This window comes from Siphateles boraxobius, unplaced genomic scaffold (genome assembly GCF_051911475.1).
Source record: "Siphateles boraxobius isolate OS27281-9 unplaced genomic scaffold, OSU_SipBor_1 41, whole genome shotgun sequence".
NCBI lineage: Eukaryota > Metazoa > Chordata > Actinopteri > Cypriniformes > Leuciscidae > Siphateles > Siphateles boraxobius.
The window spans coordinates 19,345,437-19,372,287 of record NW_027509042.1 but is presented as its reverse complement, the minus strand read 5'-3'; the positions used below and the strand labels follow the sequence as shown (position 1 = coordinate 19,372,287).

Genomic DNA, 26,851 nt, shown 5'->3' with positions numbered 1-26,851 from the left:
CTTTGATATATCGGTCTAATTTTCTTATCGGATCGATAACGATAACGTAAAAAATGACCATTTATCGGCCGATATCGATATGTGGTCGATATAGCCTGCATCCCTAGCTAATTTACATTACCGTTCAAAAGTTTGGGCTCTGTAAATCTTTGATTTCTTTTGCTCATTATGGTTGCATTTATTTAATAAAAATACAGTAAACACAAGTTTAACAGTTAACAGTTTAAACAATTTAAAATAACTGTTTTCTATTTTAATACATTTTAAAATGTAATTTATTCATGTGATGCAAATCAGAATTATCACCAGCCATTACTCTAGTCTTCAGTGTCACATGATCCTTCAGAAATCATTTTAATATGCTGATTTGCTGCTCAAGAAACTTTTATTCTTATTATTACGTGTAATATGTATGTGGCAACCATGATGCATGTCTTTTTCAGGATTCTTTAATGAATAGAAAGTTTTTATTTTAGTTTTTTATAGTATTTATTTGATAGTATTTTTTATTTATTTAGTATATAGTCTTTGCTTTCCCACTTGATCAATTTAATGTGGTTGTGCTGTGATCAATTTAGCATGTTACTTTAAATTGACCCCTTACTGATCCCAAACTTTGGTAATGTGTATATTTATTTGTCATTTAATATTGGTCATTTTTTATTTGGCATTTATTTATTTTTATATTTAACTGTCCTCTTACTTTTTTGTGTGTGCCAACTAAAACTCGCATCTCTTTTTGTGTTCCAGTTTAATGCAAACTGACACACATATTTTTCAAATTCCTACATCTTAATTTCCTTCGACTAATCTGTGCTTTCATTTTTCAGAATTGATTTCTGTTATGTCGATAAGCCTCAGAAAAAACATGGCTAAATTTCATATTTGCATTTGCAATACATGCAAGTTGGAGGTTTATGGAAAAATTAGGGCAAATCAAACTTCAGTTTAATTTGTGACAATCTCATTCAGCTCCCTATGTTCTTGCTGGGCTGGAGTGAGACAAGAAACTCCAAGCAGTGGTCTGAATTAAGCTGACTAAAAGCTGTCATGTCTTTAAGATGCATGTCATATGTTCATTTTCCATCTTTAAAACAGGGTCAATCATCAGCCTGTCACTGGAAGTGATATGTCATATTATTGAGTTCAGTTCCCATTGGCATGCAACCCAGAGATTACTGTATTAAGGCATCTGTAAAGTTCGTGACATGTCCCTTAAGTACGCTAAGAGGATGTGCATCTAATTCTTGTACAAAATTCAACTTATGTTTCAGTTAGAGACATTTACACAATTTCTAGGTGGTAAGTGGCTTAAAGTGCTGTTTTTACATTGTCTATGCTGTCTAGCCAACGATTATCATAAGGCAGGATTATCTGTTGGTGATGAAATGAATGGAAACACTTGAAAGTGTTGGAAACACTGGCAAGTCTTTCCTCCGAAAAGAGAGGACGTTGAGTAGCGTTTGAGAATCTTTCCTCCAGAAACAGACTTTGAGAAGCTGCTGACAAAACTCAAACTTGCAGATTAATTTTATTTTCTCTTAATGTTTTTGTTCTGTTTTCTTTTTCCCCATCAGATTTTTCCCTGCTTACTTACTTTTCATTATTTGTTTTGAATTATTTTTGTCTCTCTCCCTCTACATTTGGCTGGTCATCAGCTAACTGACTACCGGCTGTTATGTCAGACTCCCTACATTAGTCTCTCTGTGGAAACCTGACAGGAAACCCACAAATGAGAATCTTAACGTTCCCGTGGAAACCACAGGCATATGCTGCTTACTTTGACAAAAGGCCGTGCAGACAGTTCACAGACTTAATTTCTTCTGTTCTTCCCTGAATGTTTTTAGAACTTTGCTCGTACTTTTAAGAAAATCTTTGTGACCTCCTTACGAATGGCTGTTTTATATTTACATATGTCCCTCAAAGTTAACTGGCATTTTTTTATCTGATAACAATTTTCAGTTTCATTTTATTTCTCTGAATGTAAACTTAATGCAGTCAAAGACACATCACAGTCTATAACAGGGGTTAATGCCAAAAAAACCCAGATATGATCCTGATGTGAGGGACCTCCTATTCTAAAATATTAAAGCGTATATATATATATATATATATATATATATATATATATATATACAGTATAATATATTTTGTGCAAAATCATTTTTTTTAGTGCTCTAAGATAACTCAATATTGCTTTGTTTTGCCTTTGCACAGCATATTTCTATGTAGATATATGCCAGTGGTTTTGAAATCAACATCCAAAGTCTGAAAACTAAGAACATATCATTGAGGTACAGTACCGCTCGCATATGTACCCTCCATAAACAGTGTTGTTTCGCAAGTCCCAATGTAAATTCTGAGCAAATCAAAGACCATGTACCCAGTATATTTTGGCACCCACTTGGGTTATATATCCTTTAGCCCCTCTTTAACTACCATGTGACCTGTCTGCTTTGAATTACGTAGCGAATTTCCTCTACTTGGTACAAACCCCTCGTACTCATCCAGCCTACATTCCTCTTTTATTTTCAACCAATGGACTGCACTGCTCTCTTCTGATACCTTCATCATTTTCGGACTGATGTTTCACTTTTCATCTCAGTCTCTATACTTTCACTGAAACCTCCATTTTGTCTTTTGCACTTTGTACAGAAGCTCTATGGTTCTGGACTGGAACATCTTTTTGGAACATGTCCACCTGCAGATTTACAAGATCCATCCCTGCATGTGAATTAAAAATACATGGCTACACTATGAGTTTCCATTTGCCTCTCTAAATCAAAATGATTCTCATTTACATCCCTGCTAGTTTTCATTTAAGATGTCATTTTTCAGAGCTCTCACTTTTCACTAGTAGTGCAGAAATTGTTCATCATGGTGCTGCTGACGTCCTTTTTATTGAAGATCACACTGCTGGGATTGTGGATTCGAGGGCATCACCTCTCCATTTTACTTGTTCCATTTTGCTCCCGCACAATAGTTTAATCCCGCTTTTATGTCTAAATTTAAAAACTCTATTTTCTGTCCCTCTTGAATTCCTCTCAGATCTCCACAAACCAGCATTGTCGACTCCTCTGTGCTTCAAGAAGGACATCTCCAAAAAACCTCAAACCCAAGGTGGCGTTTTCAGCCAAATGAAGCCATAAATCAGTCGGTTGTATATTATAGCTAATTAAGAGCAGGACTAAACCTCATAACTGCAGCGGTTGCTAGAGAGAATACGGACGGATAATTACAGATAAAATAATGCATTTAGGACATCTCTCTGCCGTAGCACATTTTGAGAGCTTCTCCACAAAGATAAACCATTTGAAATGTCACATTTGTAATTATAACACTTTATAATTCTAGGCCTGTGAAGGATTATAGATTTATGTCTTTTTTATTTATTTAATTATTTTAGATTTTTTTTTTTTAGTTTAGAAATGTTAGTTTCTTTTAAATACTACTATAATTTTGTGCAGCATGGACCAGCACATTTTTGTTCATTTTGTTCGTGGTTTGTTTTTTATATGTATTTTGGGATAGGACAAAGATTTTTGACACTTCACAGATGAGTTTCATGCCAGTGATACGACTAAACCGGAGATCCTCGTTGCCAAATGCACCCAGCCATTCATTTTGTTTACTGTGGTGTGTTTAAATGCCGGTGCAAAGATGCTTCTGCTAAAACTTCTCCTGTAAATAAAATTCATTGGGGAATTTGGAGCGCAGACAAACATGTCAATTAATCTAAATATGTACTTTATAAAAAGGCACAGATTACAAAAGTGACATTCCACGGAAAGCTCTTACGGGTTTAGACCATGTCTATGAGAATAGATGCTCCTTTGAAACTGCCAACTTTCATTGTCAGTTGCTGTGTCAGTATCAGTGCCAGATGGACAGAGGTTGGGCCGAGTTCAAACAGAGATTTGTATATTGCAAAATTAAATGAATCTTGTACACTTTCATCCTCAAATAACTTCTGTGCATTTAAAGGAATACAAAGAAACCTGTTGAATTTACGGAATGACAAGATTATAGTATATTATATACTGTATACGGTATATAACAAATATCATTGTTATACTCTATGGATTATAGTTATTATATTACAGCATTAGTTCTAGTTCTTGAACTTTTCAGGCCAAGTAGCTTTGATCAAATAAAAAAACTGAAGAATCAATGTTCCCTTTTGAAGTGTTTTCAAACTGGGGTCTGGGGACCCTAAAGGGACAGATAAGGGCTTATACTGTAGTAAGTTTACTAAATGTTTTAGATAGTTTAGTAAGTGTTAGTAAGTTTTTTTTTTCTTCTTCAAAATTCTAAATTTTAAGGCTGTCAAATTTCTAGTTTCTATAAAGTTTTTCCTTACCACTGTCACTTTTTATCTTGCTCATTGACAGTACAGTACGAATGACAGTACTGCACCATTTGTAAACAACATATTGTCTTCATAATATTAATCTTAATGTTATATAATTATATAATATATTTATAAATAATATGTTTATAATATATTTTAAATATATTTAAAATATATTATATTTTTATAATTTTTATATAAATATAATATTTTACATTTTATTTTAATATATAATTGCTCACATATGTGACCAAATTTCATATGTGACCAAATCGCTTACCGTAATTATTCAATTATTGTAATTATTGTACCAAAAATTACTGTATTAATTACTGTAATTATTGACACACATTTTGTATATATAATTTAGTGGTGTCAATTACGATAATTAAATTAATAAAGTAATTCTTGGTACAATAATTACAATAGTTAAATAATTACGGTAAGCAATTATTTAGTCGTCTAGCTTTTGGTCACCTATGTGAGTGATTTACAATGGAGAATATTGAATATGTACCTTTTGCAGTCCAATTCCTACACATTAATACTACATAGATTTAGGACTTGTCTCATCTGTCTAGAAGTAATTAGAACTGCTTTGCCACTCTGATTACATTATAAAACCGTGGGGGCACTCTTTAAGTTAGCATTCATGAAATGTAGCATCTATATGCTTAATTTAAGGTCGGACTGAATAATATCTTGACTTCTTTGTCAATCGCCACTCTTTTCAGCGCAGAGAATACAATTGTGTTGCAGGCTGTGTTAAAAAGTGAGCATACTGTGTACGCAAACACACAATACAGCTGCATAAGCACATGATTAGATTGGAATAAAACCCTTTTTTTACGGGTCACATCTGAAAAATGCACACATACTGTAATCGTCCCGTTACTGGAAGTGTATTTCATCTCCGCTCTGATGCTTCACTGGCTTCATCTAAAGCCTGTTTTTCTTTTTTCCTTTTTTTTAAACTCAACCCTTAACAACATTCATGTTCCTGATTACCAATTATACCTCTCATGGTCCTTTCAAATAACTTTAATTACTGATTAGAATTCGGCTCTCACAAAGCCGGTACTTGAGTGTAATTGCTCAATAAAGAGTTGAGTGGAAATGTGTGGTAATAAGTAGGTGTTCCTGCTGCTTGTCTCATTAGCGAGTAAGCACTGCCTTCGCTTCCCGGGCAGCATAAATGGAACCTCTCTCATTCATGGCACAGGGGCCCCCTGGTTTCTCCATAGCTGAACCAGCAACCGGATAACATGTCCCAAACTCAGTGACCTCACACTACAGACACCTTACTGAACACACATATACAATGTCCGTATTTATTTTTCGTAACACTGTATCACAATGCAGAGACCTATTTAGCATTAGCTGTGAGCGACTTAAACCTCAGTTGTCAGGCTCATTTTTCCCATTATATGATGTCATGTGTTTGCTCACGAAGTTGACCTGATGATTCACGGTAGGCACTGCAAGAGTTACTGTTTGTTCTCATTTGTTAGAGGAAAACGACAAGTATTAACTCTGTGCTATGAACGAATAACGTAACCTCGGTTTTTAGCTTAAGACGAAATATTGAAGCCTTTTTAAAATAACGCAGTGCTACTACACAGCCATACAGTGTCGAGGCTTACTCGCATGCTATTGGCTGGTCAGTGGGAACTGCACGGACCAATGTCAGAGCGGCGTAACTGTGCGAACCAATCAGTGCGAAGCCCACTGAACTGAGTGCAGGAGAATCCCCGGGGAAATTCCAGGGGAATCCGCCTATAAAAGACGCTCGAATTGCCATGGATTCAGGTTTTTATCGACTGAAGCGACTATCGCTAGTCGTGCGCAGCATAGCACGGCCGTCTATGCAGTACTTGTTACCTTATCTCAGGAAACCGAGGTTACATTAGTAACCGAGTACGTTCCCTTTTGAACAGTCTTAGCTTAAGACACTAGGTGAATCTATTCAGTCACGCTGTGCTATGATGAGTGCAACTACATATACACCACCCAAGTTGGGATGCTAATAAGGGTCCCAAGCTAGAGTTTATTGACATATCATATAAGGGGGCAAAGATCTATAATGTGAAGGACCGGACTCACCGAAGCCAGCCACAATCATGATGAAGGGACTTGTGTGCTTGCAGCGCAGGGGTGTTCTGAGTATAGACCCCAAGCGCTAACTGTAAAGGGCCAGGCTCACTGAGGCTTGCCACCATTCGAGAGAAGGGTCATGTACTTTTGTAGTGCAGGGCTAACTGTGAAGGGCCGGCCTCGTAGAGCTCACCATCTCCTACCCCAAATTTTTTTTAGTTACACAGAAAGGATAAGTGCCTGTAGAGCAGACTGTAGAATCTGGTAAAAGTACACGGCGAAGACCAGTCTGCCGCTTCACAGATATCACCAATGGATACCCCAATGGACTACGCCCAGGAGGAGGCCATACCTCTCCTGAAGTGGGCCCCTACGCCTATGGGGCACTGCAGGCCCATAGAAGCGTAGGTTAAAGCGATAGCATCCCCCAGCTATCTAGATAGTCTCTGCTTCGTGACCAGAAGCCATTTGGTGCGGCCACCGAAGCTTACAAAATGCTGCTCCGACTGCCTGTACTGGGCAGAGCGCTCAATGTATGCTCCCAGAGCCCTGACTGGGCAGAGCAGGTGCAACTGCTGCACGTCCTCCGTGGTGGATCGGGAGCAGTGAGCGGGATCACCTGTGCTTTGAACGGGGTTGAAAGGACTTTGGGCACATAGTCGAGTCTTGGTTTGAGGTTGACTTTAGAGTCAACTGGGCCAAACTCCAGACAGGTCACCAACTTGCTTAACTGATGCTCCAGACTTTAAGCATGGATGGAGAATTGTCTGCATCCAACAGCTCTTGAAGAAATGAGAGTCATACTATCTCTGATACTTCACATGAGACCGGGTCCTTGTTTCTGGCTGCGCTCCAGCTAGAGAACACAGACCACTTAAGAGCATAGAGGTGTCTGGTAGATGGAGCTCTAGCCTCGCTGATAATATTCAGAACACTCGCTGGGAGGTCCACGCGCTCCCATTGAGGGGCCAGTCGCCAGCGTGTCCCTGCCCTTCGAGAAGAATGTTGGGCAATGATAATTGTTTTCTGAGGCAAAGAGGTCGACCTCTGCCCTCCCGAAAACACTCTATATCATTTGAACCGTTTGGGGGTAGAGAGTCCATTCCCCAGGGGACACTTGTCCCCTGGATAGCGTGTCTGCTCCCTGGTTCAGTCTGCCCCTGCACATGTGCTCCTCTTAAAGAGTGCAGGTTGCTTTTCGCCCATAGGATGAGATCTCTGGCCAGTTTCGCCTTGATGGTTTATGCAGTCGTGCTGTCTGTAAAGACCAGGACGTTGTGACCTGAGAGACGTGCTAGGAAGGTCTTGAGGGCTAGCAGTACTGCTTCATTTCCAGGCAGTTGATGTACATTCATGCCTCCGTGCTCGACCATGAAACAAAGGCCGGTTCGCCCTCGCACAGAGCGCCCAAACCCATGTTGGAGGCATCCGTGGTGACTACCATTTGTCTCGGAGACTGTCCCCAAGCTCATCCCAGACTTGAAGAGACTGGGTGTCGACCAGGGAGCCAGGGCTCTGATACAGCCGTGGCCCAGACTGCCCGGGCGCCAAGCTTGGGGAGGAACCCAAGGTTTCAGCCAATACTGCAGGGGGCACATATGCAGCATATCCAGCGGGAGTACTGATGAAGCTGAGGCCATAAGACCTAGCATTCTCTGAAACGTTCTGAGGGGTCTTTTGGTACCCGTTCTGAACGAGCATGCGAGCCACTGTATAGTCAGTGAGCACTCGTCTGACAGCCAGTGTGAGTCTAAAATCACTCCCAGGAAAGAGATCCTGTGCCTGGGCAGCAACAAGCTCTTGGCTGTGTTTATTCTGAGACCCAGGCATTCTAGTTGGCTGAGGAGCACAGATTTGTAGAAATTCAGTTCCGCCTCTGACCGGGACAGAATGAGCCAGTCGCCGAGGTAGTTCAAAATGCGCATTCCCATTTGTCTTAAAGGGGAGAGTGCTGCATCCATGCACTTTGTAAAAGTTATCATTCTGAAAGGCCGTTTGATAAGGGTCTTGTTCAGATGTCTGAGGTCTAGAATGTGCCTGAGGCCCACGTCTTTTTTGGGAACAAGGAAGAGACCGGTGTATGAGACGGGAGTCAAGGAAGGTGGCTTTGTTGACATCCTTGATCTCAGTTAGGTTGAACCACAGGTGTCCTCGTGGACTTTTGGGAAGAACGGGGCATTTCTTTGGCAAGGGGCCTGCTGGCACCCTGGCAGAAACCACTCGTCCAGCCTGCTGCGTGCAGGCTCCTCAGGCGAGGCCCAGTCCAAGCCGAGCTCGCTAATGGGCTTATTGGGGCCGAACTAATCCGCATCCACATTTCCAGCATTGAAGTCGCTGCGGTGCTGAGACAGAGAGGGGGCGGTGTCCTCGACTGAGCCGACCAATCCTCAGCGTCAGATACCTCCAATGACACTGAGTCATCGCACGGCTCCTCATCAAATCCCCCTAATGAGACGAGACCCCCGGCGTCGAGCGCGGGAAAACATCACGTGCTACATCTCTCTTTGAGGAGACGGTGAGGCACGCGGGAACTGGGTCGGCGTGAGCTCACCGACCTCCTGATACTCAGCCCTCTGACTCCCCCAAGGTTCAGCAGGAGAAGGGAACAAGGGAATAGAGCGCTCTCTGAAAAGAGCGCTATCCGTGAGCGGAGAGAGGCGAGCAGCATGCTCTCGCAGTGAGAGCAGCTAGACTCGCTGAGAGCGGCATTAGAGTGGGGCTTTCTCAGTCAGACTGTCATTGGGTGCAGTTCCCACTGACTAGCCAATAGCGTGCGAATAAGCCTCAGCATTGTATGGCTGTGCAGTAGCACTGCGTTATTTTATAAAAGCTTCAGTATTTCGGAGAAAGGAGTTTTCCCCTAGCATCTTAAGCTAAGACGCAGTACGACTGACCGTACGTAAGGCAACGCACTCTAATGAGAGCAAACAAATGGATGAAATAAATAGTTAAAATTGTATGCTTATTTTATCAAATATACTGTAAAACATTAATATTGTGAAATATTTCAATTTAATTTTTACATATATATAAAAACAATTCTACATTAAAAATGTGATGGCCTTCAGAAATCATTCCAATATGCTGAAGTAACATTTGGTGCTCAAGTAAAGTTTCTTAATTACTCGAATATTTCTGGGAAAAAAATTAATAATGTTTTCCTAAAAAAAAAATATTAAACTGTTTTCATCATTGATATCAATGATGAAAACAGTTTAATTTTTTTTTTTTAGGAAAACATTAATAATTTTTTCCCAGAAATATTCTGACTTAAAAGAACATAATTTATTTGAAATAGAACTGTTAAAGCCTTTACTCTTGACCTTTGATAGTAAATTACTAAAAAATATTAATTATTATAAAAAACCTTACTTACCTCAAATTTCGAATTCGAGTAAAAATGTCGAACAGTAGTATAGAATTTTAGCATTTCTCTTATCCACCATTTATCTTTTCACCAAGCATGTCGCAATGTGTTATGGATTTGACTTCTCTGTAAAATATATATATAATTTTGCCTTATAATGTGGCCAAAACAAATGATTAATTTAGCTCTTATATCAACCTTCGCATTTGGAAGGCTGCATCTCCTATATAGTCAGCTCACTTGATATTGGAACAAACAAAGCTATTATTAATACATCATAAAAAATTTAAATTTATATATAAAAAAAAGTCCAGTCTAACTGGTCATTATTTCCTTAGTAATTTACTTGTACATTTGGACCTTCACACGTAGATTTCTTTTCTAAAAATCTTGTTTTCGCATGACTGAATTTCTACAAATTCATAAAGATTTGTCTCCATTTTGCCAAAATGTAAAATAGTTAAATTTGCTCATAAGATCGGGCTGGTAATATGGTCTTCATGCCACGTTTTGTAAAAGACTAACTTCCTCTTTCAGTTTGCTCTGTAGTTCAAGGTACTGTCCCATACCTCCCTCTCTTGGTCTCTCTTTGCCCAGTTCTTCCAGACTTCCTCATTAAAACATGCCATCTTTGAAACATTTACATCTCTCGTGTTGCCCTGAATTGAGAAATCCAAAAATCATTGGATGTCAGAGAGACATAAGGCATTAAGGAGATAATAATTTCATGTCAACTTGCAACTTACAAGTGACTTTAGGATGTAAGCTAAGGCAGAGAAAAGTACAAATAGACATCACAGGAGGAGGAGAAAGGGGGAAGTAGGATGCTTAGTAGCAGTGCTTGAGTTTTCACAGAGTTCACAAGGTTATTACAGTTCACGTAAAGTGCTCTTGTGCCTTTGGGGAATGCTTGATACCATGTTCACAGCAATTTTATGTTGTACAAGAATTAGGCATGTGACATTCACATTTCAGGATTTTAGTCTTTTCAAGACCGTAGTGAATTAATTTGGCCAGTAGACTTGGATAAATAAAATTTCTGACATCAGTTAGATCCAAACGACAACAATAATGTAAAAATTAACTAGAATAAAAATACATCCAAAGACTCATGATAAAGCAGTGAATGCCTAATGCCTCCTCTAAAATGCTGTAATTTGGAAAGCTCACTTGTGGATTGGTACTTAAACAGTCAAATGATTCAGACCTAAATTGGACGCCGAGCGCAGCCAAATCAGAATATACTTTGGCAAGCAGATTTTGATCCTGCCTGAAACATGCAGTGGAACCCAATCCCTGGATTAGCTGTGGACTTTACAACTCTGCGATTGGCTTATTGCCACACACTTGGCTGAACAAATGTCCCCATCTAACTTGTTTTGAGCACAGTACTTACATTTTCAATCTGTACAAACACCTACTTACAGCTTAGACCATCTTAGTTAACCAAATAGTTGCTGTTAAATGTATTAATCTATCAGTGACAATATGGTAAGTGTGTGTAAGCCTCCCTTCCTTTCAATTTCTACACACTGTAACACTTTTAAGTACTTACACGGGCCGGCATTTAGTAGGAAGGCTGTAGATATAAACAAAATGTAGTTAATCATCATGTTATGTGAAAGTACTATATTCCTTAAAGCTTTATCTGGCGTCCTGTGACATTTAGGTGTGTCGGATTTATGTCAGCTTGATGTATCAGATTTTACAAAAGTTTTCCACCCACTCTGACCTTTTGTGAATTGATTCATCCCTGAGGAAGAGTTTATCATAGTACTTATGGTGTCTTGCCTTTAAACATGTTTGATTGATTGTATGTTTTCTTGCTGTCTCTCATTTTTCATTTATATTTTTTTAACAGGGGACTATCCTCCTCCTCCATCTGCCATTGACATCAGCGGGCTCCCGTCCCCTTCCAGCTTCCCACCTCCTCCGGCCATGGATGAGACCTCCTTCGGCTTTCAGGTGAGATTTGCTTATCCGGTCATCACAATATACAATATACCCAAAATGGCAAATGACCTCCAGTAGGGCCGTTAACTGTTTTTATTTAAAAATGATATTAACAGCATGAATGAAAATTTTAATTTCTTATGAACAGGATTTATTATTGTATATGTACTTAATATTCAGTATTTGGAATGTCCCCCTTTTTCTTTAATTATATCATGCACCCAAGCTGGCATGAACTGCACAATCTTTTCAAAACAAACATGATTTGTGAGTGTTCCAAATCATGTGCTTCAGTGGAAGCAAAGAAATCTGACCTTTTGTTCAAAGTTCACACAGTGAACAAATTTGCTTATTTAATTAGTGACCTGATCACTAACATTAATTGGTTGACCCGAAATTTGTTTTGTGTTTTTATTATTATTTTATTTGTTTGTTTGTTTGCTGTTGTCAGAATCCAAACACTTTCCAGTTTTAAATCAGATTTCGAATCCCTTATTTTCAAAGTGATCTTCGATTTTCTTTTAAACCATAATGTAAATTCAGGACACTTGCTTGTATGGAATCCCGTTTCCGCCGTAGTTGAATAAAAAAAAAGGTTATCTAAGTCATAATAATGACGTAATAATGTAACAATGACTTAACATCTCGTAATAATGAGAAACTTTCTCGTAATAATGACTAAGCATCTCGTAATAATGAGAAACTTTCTCGTAATAGTGACTTAACATCTTATAATAATGAGAAACTTTCTCATAGTAATGACTTATTTTCTCGCACTTCTACGCATACGCAAAGCAGTGGAGCAGAAGGGAGTGCCACGCTAGCGACATCCGCTGGTCAAAGCCGTGTAAATGCATCACAGCAAACATGGCACGCTCTGCAGTGATAACATTACTGATAAATTATCAGTATATAAGAATATATAAAGTATATAGGACGTACGTTGTGCTCCATTTTTTGCAGTGTCTCGCGCATGACAAAGCGTTCAAAAAACTCGGTGCTCAATTGAAAAGAAGTTCAGCTTTTAAAATCACTTTCTAAAGACCTTGCGTTTTCCCCATTCCACTGTCCACAGTCCACTTATGTGTAAATGTCTCCAAAGTCATAAACATCTTAATTTATATTGTATTATATCTTGCAGATGAACCTGCACATGTGTAAATGTCTCCAAAGTCATAAACATCTTAATTTATATTGTATTATATCTTGCAAATGAACCTGCACATCAAATCATATTTTCTCAGTGTGAGAAAATAAGTCATTACTATGAGAAAGTTTCTCATATCCTAGACGGATCCGCAAAATACGTGATATATTAACATATACCCATATATTTTTTGAAGATGTTACACTTGAACTTAACGAATAAATGTAATATTCCAACTTTAATCTGATAGTTTAGTAAATTCACGTAACACAATTTCCATCGGTGTGCACTAGCAGGCGCCCTTCGTTACCATGGTACCATTCTGCATTCCACTTTCACACCTTTTCGTGGGCATGGAGAAGTATGGAAGATACTGATGATTTTTAATTGATGTTATTTAATGATACTACAGATTGCACTTCTAAGTTCACACTGACTTTAATGAAAACAACTGGTTTGCAGAGCGTGCCATGTTTGCTGTGATGCATTTACACGGCTTTGACCAGCGGATGTCGCTAACGTGGCACTCCCTTCTGCTCCATTGTTTTGCGTATGCGTAGAAGTGCGAGAAAATAAGTCATTATTACGAGAAAGTTTCTCATTATTATGAGATGTTAAGTCATTATTACAAGAAAGTTTCTCATTATTACGAGATGCTGAGTCATTATTACGAGAAAGTTTATCATTATTACGAGATGTTAAGTCATTATTACGAGAAAGTTTCTGATTATTTTGAAATGTTAAGTCATTATTATGAGGAAATTTCTCATTATTATGAGATACTTAAGTCATTATTAAGAGAAAGTTTCTCATAATTGTGACTTAGTATCTCATTCTTATGAGAAACCTTCTCAATATAATGATACAAAGTCATATTTATGAGAAACGTTCTCATTATTATGACTTAGATTATCTTTTTTTTTACTCAACTATGGCGGAAACGGGCTTCCATATGCTTGGTCTGTGTCCCTTGTGGTCATTTTATTTTCTACTTAAAATTAGAAATGACAAACTGTTTGTGGTTTTGTTCAAGAAACAAAAGAATAAGAATTAAGCTACTTTTTACATTTTTTTGGTTCATGGGTAAAAAATTAAGTTGAGCCTACTGCTAATATTTGATTCGAGATTGTGAGGGCCCTAAACGCCATTTTTCAACTCACTCTGTCTTCTGTATAGCCTAAGTCCCATCCCCCTTGATAATATTTAATGTAGGCTACCTCTATGCAAACACTATGCAAATTAGTCTCGATATTTCTTTCAAATATTTGGCTGTTGCATATATTTCTTGCAAATTTACATCTCTCATAGAGCAAATACACTGCATTTAAGCCTTACAGTAACACTGTGTATCAGCCCCCATTTTTATCTTAAACACACTCTGGCAGTGAAAAGTCGGTCCGAATTGGCCATTTGAAATGTATCCATACCTGAACAAATGGTACAGTAGGTAAATCATATTTCAATTTTGGATTAGCAGTTTAGACAGTGTATCATCCCGTCTGTGATATTTAGTACATCCTTGTAAATGATGGAGAAACAATGCTTTACATTGTTTTTTTTAACAATATGTTAAGGTGAAACGGAAATCATCAATAAGTAACTTGTGTATAAGCAATTCAGTCTCGTGCAGCCTGCAACTGTAATATGACTGAATTACTGTAAACTATAAATGAATAGTTAAGCTATACCTACTGAGGCATTATGTCCATTCAAACTGTTGAGGCACTTGCCCTTTAGACTTTTGAGGCACAAATTAGTTTGAATGTAACTTCCACAATGCAAAAAATAACTTCTTACATTTTATAATTAACTTCCATGATTAATGTATTTACAAGTGCCCCAAAGCTGTTGCCTTTTAGTGAATTTCGCCACTTTGACTACAAAATAATAGAGAATTTGTGCCAGTGTGGTGTGTTTCTCTAAAGGACTACAGAAGAAAACTTCTTAATCATAAAATGCACTTCCAAATGCAGAGAAAAGGTGCAGTTTAACTTTGATGTGCCCACAAGTATAGTTTAAATTAATTTGTCACTATAAAGAATAGGTGCAAGACTGAATCGATGCAGGATTTATTTTCTGGAATAGCAACTGTAAAGACAAAATATGATCTTGCTCACTTTATAGACATAATTATTTACTGTGAAATTTTAAGTTACGTTTTATATATCTACAAAATGGCATAGAATAGTGTTTAGGTGTGAATTGGGACCAGGGACCTTAAAAACAGCTGTAAATTATGTAGATCAATCCAAAATGAAAGAAATAAAAATAAATGTTGAAGATTGGCCAATAGGCTGTCGATTCATTAAATTATAAACTTTTTCCCCACAAAAGCAGTTTATTCAGCATAATAAAGCCTCTCCTCCACTGACATCCATTAAAAATAAATAAATAAATACAATTGGCATTGGTTGCAGTACAGAAGATGGGGAGGAATAGTCTGACGAAAGTGGGTCCATGTACTTTTGTGTCCATTAATTTTTCCATGCAAATCAAATATTAAAGCAGTAAACTATTTGTTTTTCTTAAAGAGAAAACTCTGGCTTAATTTTAGTTATTCATTTCTTAAATGTAGAAAATCAAATGACCTGAAGGTACATGAACCTTGCTTTAATACTTACAGCAAACTTCAGATCCCATTTCATGGGACAAACAGACAAAAGGCCAGCCAAGTCTGGATCTCTTTTTGTGGCTTTTTACCAGGCGTGTGCCCTAGTTGTTTATATTTCTCTTTAGTTCATTTTGCACCCGTTTAGAAATGAGCGATGGGAACAGAGAAGGCTGACACCTATTGGTTCACCTCGGTCATTTTCCCCCTTCAGGGAGTCAGTCCCCCATTAGAACCAAACACTCATTGTCCAGCCATTAAACTACAGCCTCAACACTGTTTCTGCCTAATATTCATTGGAATTGCTCATATTGCATTTATTTAACGCAAACTTTCTGTATTCCTGTATTCCTTAGATTCCCAGGGAATCCATGGACTGATAAAAAATGTGTACATAATGTGAACTATTCACATTATTTTGTTTGATGGCCTACTGCTACAATAGTGCAGAATGAGATCATTTTTCTTTTCCATCATTGTTTTCGCTCCGGCCTGTTGATGATGTGTCCGTGTAGTTGCAATTTGACCAGGTTTGCTGCTGGACAGGATTTAGTCACTGATGGGCGACGCCGAGACACAGCTGGTTTTGTGTGTGTGTGAGACGCTTGTAAAGTCTTCATCAGTGGTTCAGGTTTTTTTATTTATTTTATTATTATTTTTTTTTTAAATAATGCCACTTTTTCTGCTGCTCAAAATGTGACTACAGGCATGTTCTCTGCTCTAATAAAACCCTACACTGGATCGCTTTCCCACGAATGGTGCTCTGCAAGGGAGGAAGCCTGTCCAGAGGGAATCAGCGCGTTTGTTGATCTAGCTCTATGGAGTCAGCGTACGGCAGACGGTGTTATTGGCGGATAATTAGGCTAGTACAGAAAAGACATCAGACTGTAGAGGCGAGGATCTCGATTCCGCTGTTCTAGAAATGAATGGCATCCTGGAGTCAGTTTAACCGACTTTACATCTCAGATGAGTGGAGATCAGTGGCAGCAGATGGTTTGTGACATAGAAAGGAATCCACAGCAAAGCACATTTTGTAGTATTCAGCACGCCGTTCCCCTGAAGACCTTTAGCTCTTGATTCTGATAACAGTACTTCTGCGTTCATGTGTGTGTGAGTATTTACCGAAAACGAGTGGCAATCCGTTCGACCCGCAGCTTTCCCTAATTCCAGTTTTCTACGTCTTTCATGAATGAAAAAGGGGATGTTGAATTATTTCTGCATCTAAGCAGAACTAACAAGAGGAAGAGGCCGGAGTACCGCGGTGAACATGAATAATCAAATGATACTTGGCCTAAATTATTTTGTTTCCCGCAACAGAACAAGTAGCAACACATGCAGTCTTTATTTAACTTCACTTATCTGTCTCTTACCCCTTTTCCACCAAAGCATTTTGAGAGCCGGTTCGGAGCCGGTGCCTACTCGCGAACCGGTTCTTTGTGTTTCGACAGCCAAAGAACCGGTTCTCGGCCAGGAAAACTGGTTCCAAAGCGGCACCAACTCTTTGCTGGACTAGAACCAGAGAACCGTTCTTTTACCACCGTGTCATGCTTACGGCGGGGCTGGAGGCGGGTTTAGATGTGTCCTAAACATATTTTATGACCGCAAAGCCAGGAGAAACATTTGCAGAAACACGATGTAGTCCACCATTGTAATTATTATGCTTGAAGTTGGCGCAAGCGTTTCTAGCTTTTTTTAAATTTTATTTTTTTATTGAAAACATTATGTAAGCAAAGAAGAAAACAGTCAAAATATAGAACAAATAAACGGAAAGAAAAAAAGACACAAGACAGAGGTACATAACTAATCAGAAATGATTACATATCAAAGGAAAAGATTAAAAGACTTACTTATTTCAATTGTTTTTAAAGCCTTCATGGAACACAAGTTAGAGATAATCCCAAAATAATGTACTTGCTAGCGTTTCTGTATGGCGACGTACACAGTGACGTAACGACGTCGTTCGCTGGGCGCTCTAGTCAGTGGGAAAACAAACCGGTTCTGAGAAGGTTCGCAAGTTGAACCAACTCCGAACTAACTTTGAACCAGCACCAGTTCCGAACCCGTTCTTTTTTGGTGGAAAAGGGGTATCTGTGGTTTTTCATTAAACTCAGCACTTAAATCAGCTTCCTCTCTTCAAACGGTGCTTACCAGAATGCAAAAGGATGGCTTACATAACCGATGGAAGTGCTTCATTAGATCGCTATGCATTTTCTTTCATAACACGATGTCCTTCTATTGAATTGACTGTCCAGTCCTCCTTCTGTGATTAAGATAATTCACCTAAAAATAATCTCACAAAATAGGGGCTGTGTGTACTTGTGTAAGTGTGCATTATCCAATGGCTATATGTGCTATTACAGTATTTTTTTTGTTGTCTTTTTTTGCAAATCTTTTTGTGGCATGTGCATGACTCAATCTTGGTTGCTATAGGAACATGCCTTAAAAAAAAAGTCTTGATCCTTTTATAAATTGCAGCACGCAGTGTAATTAATAATGAAACAATACAGGGAATTGCACTATGGAAATAGCCTCAGGAGTTGTTTTAGATCGCATAATCATATGGAACTCACTGTGTATTTATCTCCCTTATTTACCTAAACTGTTCTGAAGCAGTTCTACATTTTTTTCACAACACATTCGCGCAACATGTGCTGAAACAGTCGTACAGCATATTATATTTACATTTAATTGCTGCCATATATATATTTTTTTTTTGCTATAACTGTAAGCTAATTTAGGAGATGTTTGTGTACATTTTCTATCGATCATGGCAGCAGTTATTCCTCATATTTACATTTGACAGATGCTTTTATAAGCAAATTCAGGTTTTGTATAGTCCAAGTAAAATATGTGAGATTGCTACTTAGAATTCAGAACGAACCCATAAGACCAGGAATTGACCCAATAGCATTCAGCATTATATCCATGTTTGTGCCGTTAACTGCTTTGCATAATTTATTTAGTGAATCTAGTGCTAAACAATGCAAACAGCTGGTGCATTTCGTTCTTAATGAACCCCCCAGCCCACCCCCGGTCTGTTTACTTTTAGTCCAAGTTTAAGTTCAACTTAGTTCTGGACCTTGGCATTGATGATGCAAATCTCTGTTTGCCCTTTCCCCTGATTGTTTGGAAAGCTTTTCAGGTCCTGCTCAGCTCCAAGTAGAGGCATGTTAGGGTTGTAATAGGTTGTGACAGGTAATCCAAACAGATAAGTTTGAGGAAGAGTCAGTCACTGATCCTGGCCGATGAGCTCAGTGCCTCGGGCAATACTGAGTCCTCTCCTCTCCTCTCCTCTCCTTTAGTCTCCTCTCCTTTAGTCTCCTCTCCTCTCCTCTCCTCTCCTCGTCTCTCCTTTGCTCTCCTCTCCTCTCCTCTCCTCTCCTTTGCTCTCCTCTCCTCTCCTTTGCTCTCCGCCCCTCCCCTAACCTTCAGCAAAAACATATGGGGGTGTCCCCTTCATTCTGTATGAACAAATTATTATTATTATTATTATTATTATTATTAAAAGTTCCCAATTTTAAAACTACAATTGTATATCACAGCCACAGTGTTGAGTGCTCACACACCAAAACTACTCGCAAAAGCTATGTCAGTTCAGAAAAAGGGCATTATTTATCTAGTGTCATGTAAAGATGAGGGAAAAGAAAAAAGAAGCCACAGAGGACAAGAAGAGATATCAGTGTCCTTCAGCCGTGAGGGGAGAAGGTTGTTTTGCCCCCTTTGATGAGGAGTGAAAATGCTGTCAAAGTCTGCCCCTCACACCTTTTTTTTTTTTCTGTCACATGGCTGCCATTCCTCAAATGCCTTTGATAGTTTTGTTCTTTGCTCTTTCTCCAACATAAAGGACAGAAGTCAGTGATTTCAGATGTATTGCTCATCCAAGACTTTGACTTTAGAGTCAATTGTTATATATACAGCTTTTGCTTTAGAACAGTTGGGGAGACCGTAGTTTGCCTAATATTATATTGTATTAGAAACCACTGCCAGATTAATCTGCCAATATACTTAACAGTTGTGTTACACTGCTCAATTATAGAGCACTTATTAAATGCATTATAAATTAAACAAAGCATAATCTAGTGAACTTAAGTATTCCAGCAATACAATTTTCATTTAGAACCAATTTTCATTTCATATTATATATATATATTTTATTTTTTATGTAATAATTAGGCTAATTAAACTTGGTCCAACTTTTTTTGGGGGTCTCTAAATGAAAATTGTATTTCTGGAATATTCAAGCATAACGATCTAGTGAACTTGTTTAATTTATAATGCAATGATCTGTATTCTCATACAGAAGATATTGTGTGCTTACCTGGAGACTTGGTGTGAACACTCTGCATGACACATGAATCAAGTGAAACCCAATATTTAGATTAAGTGAGGTGGGATATTTATTTATGGATGTGCCGTGCTACCTCAGTGTAAACATCTTAAAAAGAAACCTGCTACCAGAGTGTGAGATTGAGGCTTTGTTATTGTCAGATTGAGAGACAGTGAAACTTTCAAGTAGAGTTAAAACAGATAAAGCGGACAGCGAGAGAGGGAGAGAAAGCTAAGGGGTGATTCAATTAATATGAGATGAGCTGTCTCACCAACAAAGCGTTATTTGTTGTTGTTGTTGTTTTTTTCCACAGCATTAAGATTTTTTCCTAAAGACTTTCTCCCAGACAATCATGTCTTATTGTTACAGTTGTTCACTTTCAGTTGTTCAATTGTCTGAGGCAACGATTCATTTTAATGAACATGTAAAGACAAAACACAAAGACCATCAAATGAAAGAGAGAAACCATTACCAAATGCTTAAGGTATTCTGTAATGTTAGCCCACAGTGGAAGATGTGCTGTATTTAGAGGTCCCATATTATGCTAAATTCACTTTTGCATGTTTTGGACATAAATGTGTGTTGGCAGTGTGTGTACACAATAGGGATGGGACGGTATGAAAATTTCATTTCACGATCATAGTGAATGAAATTATCGTGATTATCAATATTATCACGGCTTTGTTAAAACAAGATGAAAGTGTTAAAAAATAACTGATGCTCACACTGAAAACATTTCAAAACGTTTTATATTTGAGAATCAACAAACAACAAATAAAACGAGCAGCTCTATGCACTTTCTAAAGCAAGATTCTATTCTGTGTCATTTCCTTCCTTATAATGACCGTCGTCAATAGCAACGCATTATAACACAGCGCACATCCATGTATATCACAACGGACGTGCGCTCTCATTTCATTCAAATACAATTTGTCATCTTGCGTCTCCGTTTTTGATTGTATTGAAAATTAAATCAGAGTTGATTTATTGTTTACAGAATTTGATAATATTGTTGTGATCATCTTGTCCGGACAAGTTTTGTACGCTGTACAAAATGGATTTAACAGGTAAGAATAGAGACATTAATCTCTATTCAATATGTCCCGTAATTATGTGGTAAAAAAAAAATCTGTGTTATAAGTGTACAATGAATATACATTATTATCTCTTAAATGTCACTCTTAATAGTCTTGTTTGAACTTGTTCGTTCGTCTTTGGCTCAAAGCCACTTATTGCTGCAAACTTTTCTTCGCGGAAGCTTCAAGTTTATTTCAAGTGAGTGAGATAAAATATTTCAACTTGAAACAACATTTTGTGCCGAATTATTTCCCAGATGTAGTTTTAGTATTGAGATCAAAGTTAACTTGCCTTGCGTTCGCTACAACAGTAGTGATTTGAAGTGTTTACCCCTATCACTGCGACTTTTTTTGAGCATGTTCTGCAGACAGAGTGACCATCCTCGATTATGTTTCCCTCATATTTCCCCCAAAATATGACCACACCTCAGATTTGGTCCTCTTAAAAGGCTGAAAAATCTCCCGAACACGGTCACTGCCTTCCGCCATTCCTTCTCGAATAAAAAGAAAAACTCCAACGCTGCGCGCCTGCGTCAGACTGTTGCTAGCTGGACAGGATTTATAGTGAGTTATTAAAATCGCGATAATCAAACACGGTTTTAATGATAATTGAATTTTAAACGATATTACTAACCGTCAGTACATTTTATCGTGGTTTATAGTGAAACCGGTAATCGTCCCATCCCTAGTACACAACCACACAATAGTGATAAAAATCCACTCACTCCTTTTTTATTAATCCCCATAAATCATTAGCAGTGTCTCCCAACGACCTGTTTTCAGAATGCTGTTTTAGTGACGTCACTAAGTACAGGCCCCGCCCACAAGTGTTGACAGACCGACTCGGTTACTAACGTAACCTCGGTTCCCTGAGAGGAGGGAACGAGTATTGCGTAATGCTTACGCTATGGGAAAACTCCTTTTCTCGAGAAATATTGAAGTCTTTATGTAAAACGCATTGCAGCTGCACAGCATACAGCAATGAGCGAGGCAGCTCGGTCATTGGCTGTGCTGCGGCAACTTGCACGAACCAATGACGGGGCGACTCTGAACCCGCTTCCAATGAGCGTGCTTCGCGTCCACGCGCGTCAGAGCCCGCCAAGATGGGCGTGGCCAAGGGCTATATATTGGGCGCCCCGTCGTCTGAGTTCTTTAGGTTCAATCGACTGAAGCAAATTGACCAAGCACAAGCACGGCAGATTACGCAATACTCGTTCCCTCCTCTCAGGGAACCGAGGTTACGTTAGTAACCGAGTCGTTCCCTTTCGAGAGGTCTCTCCTATTGCGTAATGCTTACGCTATGGGAACGCCATGTAAAACGCCGTGCGTGCTGACTTCGCTTCTATTAAGCCGGAGGCCGGTGCCTGAGCTTTTGAGCGAAGTAATTATCCAACGAGCCAGCCGAAGGCGGGCTTTATAAAGGGACAACGTGGAACGGCCCAAAGGGCGTCCAAAGACACACACAAGCACATTTTTATGTACTGTCATGTATGAAAAATCCTCCACATCAGATGCAAAGATGTGATTCTATGAGGGAGGAGACAATGCTCAGCATGTACACACCCCAGCCTATGCATAGTTAGACTGACAGTATGTTAGAGTGCAATGAGGGGACCTGTAGGTTATAAAACCTGATAAATGTGGACGGTGAGGCCCAGCCTGCAGCCGCACAAATATCTTGAATGGGTATCCCACTCGACCACGCCCACGAGGAGGCCATGCCTCTCGTAGAGTGAGCTCTGATGCCCAAGGGGCACTGAAGGCCCTTGGCTTCATAAGCCAGCGCTATAGCATCAACTATCCAGCGCGATATTCTTTGCTTTGACACAGCCAGACCCTTAGTGCGGCCGCCAAAGCATACGAACAACTGCTCTGTCTGTCTGAACAGGGCAGAACGTTCCAAATATACTCTGAGTGCCCTGACCGGGCAGAGTAAATTAGCGTCACTTTCGTCTGCTGGGGACGATAGCGCGGCCAAAGATATTACCTCTGCTCTGAAAGGAGTAGAGAGCACTTTAGGAATATACCCGTGTCTTGGCCTGAGGACAACCCTGTTGTCGTTAGGTCCAAACTCCAGGCAGGTAGCGCTTGATGACAGCGCGTGCAGGTCGCCCACTCTCTTGACCGAGGCGAGAGCCAGCAAGAGAGCAGTTTTGAGCGAGAGCTGTTTAAGGTGCACAGTTCGGAGGGGTTCGAACGGGGCACGCTTAAGTGCGTCCAGGACCGTGGCCAGGTCCCAAATCGGCACCGAGGGGGGGCGTGGGGGATTTATCCTCCTGGCGCCCCTCAGGAAACGAACAACTAGGTAGTTTTTCCCTAGTGTGCGTCCTTCGACCGGTTCATGTGATGCCGCTATGGCAGCCACATATACTTTGAGCGTGGAGGGGGTGCGGCCTGCCTCCAACAGCTCTTGTAAGAAAACGAGCACACTCGGTACTTCGCATGTCTCAGGATTCAGGTTCCTGGACTTGCGCCAGTCACTGAACACCTTCCAATTCTGGGCATATAAGCGCCTCGTAGAGGGCGCTCGTGCCTCAGTGATGGTTCTCAACACTCCACTGGGGAGGTTCCCGGGAATCCGTTGAGGGGCCACGCATGGAGGGCCCACAGATCGGGGCGGGGATGGAGGATCGTCCCGTTGGCCTGCCTGAGGAGATCTAGCCTCAGTGGAATCGGCCATGGGGCAGATTGTATCATCTGCATCAGTTCTGGAAACCACGTCTGGTTTTTCCAGAGTGGGGCTACCAGGAGCACTGCACATTTCTCCTCCCTGATCCGACTGATGACCTGAGGTAGCATCGCAACCGGAGGGAAGGCATACAGCGGGCGGCTCGGCCAGACTTGGGCGAGCGCGTCCGTGCTCTTTGAAAAGAAGAGAGGGCAGTGCGTATTTTCCTTGGAGGCAAAGAGGTCGACCTCTGCTCTGCCAAAGGTTTGCCATAACCACTGAATCGTCAGGGGGTGGAGAGACCATTCTCCTGGGAGAACTTTGTCTCTGGACAGCATGTCCGCTCCCTGGTTCAGAACACCTGGCACATTCGCTGCTCTCAGCGAGCGCAGGTTGCGCTGGGACCATAGGAGGAGCGCCCTGGCCATCGAGTGCAGGGAGCTCGATCTGAGTCCACCCTGACGATTTATATGCGAGACTAGCGTCATGTTGTCCGTTCGGACTAGGACGTGCTCGTCCTTCAGGTACGGGAGCAGGGCTCTGAGAGCCAAAGCGACCGCTTTCAACTCCAGACAGTTTATATGTAGGCGCTTCTCCGGGTTTGACCACAAGCCGGAGACAGGCCTGCCCTCGTAAAGGGCCCCCCAACCTATTTTGGAGGCATCTGTCGTGATCATTTTTCTCCTTGTGTTTACACCCAAACTCACGCCGGACTGATACCAGTCGACAGCTTTCCAGGGCGTCAGGGCTTTTATGCAGCCATGATTTGCTCTGATTAAAAAGTGGCCCCAGCGCCACGCGTGGGTGGGGACACGGCTTTTGAGCCAGCGTTGGAGAGGACGCATGTGCAACAATCCTAGCTGGAGTACAGCTGATGCTGAGGCCATGAGACCGAGCATCCTCTGAAACCGCTTGACGGGGGCGCGCGCGCCCGCTCTGAACGATGTTGCAAGGCGCCGGATAGTGAGCGCGCGCTCTGATGAGAGGCGCGCCGTCATCTGCACTGAGTCTAGCACTATTCCCAGAAAAGAAATATTCTGGCTGGGGGATAGCATGCTCTTTGCAAAATTGATTTTTAGACCTAGGCACTCTAGATGACTGATAATCCAAGACCTGTGTGTCACTAACTGGCTCTCTGATTGTGCTAGTATTAGCCAATCGTCGAGATAATTTAGTATTCGCACTCCCCGCTGTCTCAGGGGGGAAAGTGCTGCATCCATACATTTCGTAAATGTACGGGGTGCCAGTGACAGGCCGAATGGTAGTACTGTGTACTGGTATGACTGTCCCTCGAAAGCGAATCTCAGAAATGGCCTGTGATGAGGCGCTATTGGAATGTGAAAGTAAGCGTCTTTCAGATCCACTGACAGAAACCAATCCCTCGGGCGAACTTGCGCGAGGATATGCTTGGTAGTTATCATTCTGAACGAACGAATCATTAAAGCTTTGTTCAGATGTCTGAGATCTAGAATGGGGCGGAGACCGCCATCCTTTTTCGGGACGAGAAAATAGCGGCTGTAAAAACCTGCCCCGCTCATAGAGGGGGGGACTGTTTCTATAGCGCCTTTCTCTATCAGTTTGAGCATCTCGGTGCGTAGAACATGTGAAACATCTTTTCTCACTTTCGTCTCTACCACCGCTGTGAAGCGGGGCGGTCTGCGAGCGAATTGAAGCGAGTAACCGTGTTTTATTATGTTCAAAACCCATTTCGGCATGTCGGGGATATTTTCCCAAGCTTTCGCTCGCACAGATATGGGCTGAATGTTGGCCGGGGGTGTGTCGCAGTGACGTATGGCTCCCGCCAGCGAATCGTTCTGTGTTAACACCGAGCTTACAGCTCTCAGCGGCGCGGACGCGCGCTGAGCAGCTCTGCTGAATGCCGAGTGCAGGGGTGCGTGTGAGATTACAGGCACGCTCGCTGTAATGCTCACAGAGTGAGATGGGGAAATGTTTAACACTGTGTGTATAGTGCTTATGGGTGGGGGTGCATAGACTGTGGTAGGCACGCGCGCCACTTTCATAAAACTTCCCGCTCGTGGCGGGAGGTTTTTGGCCATATAAACAGTGTTTGTGAGTTGGGGTGCGTGCATAACAGCGGGCACACGCGCTACTCTTATACAACTTCCCGCTTTTACTGGGGAAGTGTTTATAACTGTGGGAACAGTGCTTGTGTGTAGTGGTGCATACGTAACAGTTGGCACACAATCTACATTTATGGGGCGTCCAGCCTGAGCTGGGAAAACATTTGGCACTGCGTTGACAGTTTTGATATGTGGGAATGCGCACTTTGGTGTGGACACGTGACCCTTTAATGACACAGGCAGAAAATAGCTCTTTATGTGATTTCTGTGTGTCGCCGTAAAAACGGCGTTTGTTTGCAGGTGGGCGAGCTGTGTGGCTGGCACATTGGCTGCTGTATAGACATTTTCAGCCGCCTGTAAGGGGACTGGGTAATGCTTTAAACGTTTTGGAGAGAACGGTCCGGCTCTTGCGAGACACGCGCTCTCTGTAGCTTCCTCCCTGTAGCTAGGAGGACTTACGAGGCTCTGGGTTCAGCACAATCCTGGGCCGAGGTCCCCGTCGCTCGGGCGGTTGCTTCCTGTTGGCAGAGCGCGAGCGGCGTCGAAAATCCGTTTCAGGTTTGGGCTGAGAAACGGGGGGCGCCGTCTTAGCTCGCTGCTGTTGAGGCGGCCGTTGGCGGCTCTGCGATGAGCTAGATCGCTTGGGCAGGAAGTGACGCATAGCCTGTGAGTCCTTACGGGCTTCGGTGAAGCGCTCGGCGAACTCCTTCACCGCTGGTCCAAACAGGCCGTCTTGGGAGATAGGCGCGTCGAGGAAAGACGCCTTATCTGCATCCTTCATATCTGTTAGCGTCAGCCACAGAAGGCGCTCAAGGACAGTCAGGTTAGCCATAGCACGGCCGATGGATTGGGCGGTGGCTTTTGTGGCTCGCAGCGCTATGTCAGTGGCGCTGCGTAGGTCCTTAAATGCCTCAGGCTCGGGTCCAGACTCGTCCATACTGCGGAGAAGTTTGGCTTGAAACACCTGGAGGACAGCCATAGAGTGAAGCGCTGATGCAGCTTGGCCGGCGGCGGCGTATGCGCGACCGGCGAGAGCTGAAGTGGACCGGCAAGGCTTCGAGGGATGAGAAGCTTTAGCTTTCCATCCAGCGTTGGAGGGTGGACACAGATGATTGGCCACAGCCTCCTCGAGGGGTGGAGTCCCCTCATAGCCTCTTTCTTTCGCGCCGTCCACGGAGG

At 41.2% G+C, this 26,851-nt stretch overlaps 1 protein-coding gene across 4 annotated transcripts in view; it reads left to right on the top strand.

Annotated features, from left to right (window-relative positions):
* The window catches only part of lpp (LIM domain containing preferred translocation partner in lipoma), a 258,449-nt gene that overhangs the window by 125,283 nt on the left and 106,315 nt on the right, over positions 1-26,851 (top strand). For all 4 annotated transcript variants that reach the window (XM_077198833.1, XM_077198834.1, XM_077198836.1 and 1 more), the window contains one exon: positions 11,674-11,777. In XM_077198833.1, coding sequence (XP_077054948.1) covers positions 11,674-11,777 — 104 coding nt within the window. The remainder of the gene's footprint in view (positions 1-11,673; positions 11,778-26,851) is intronic.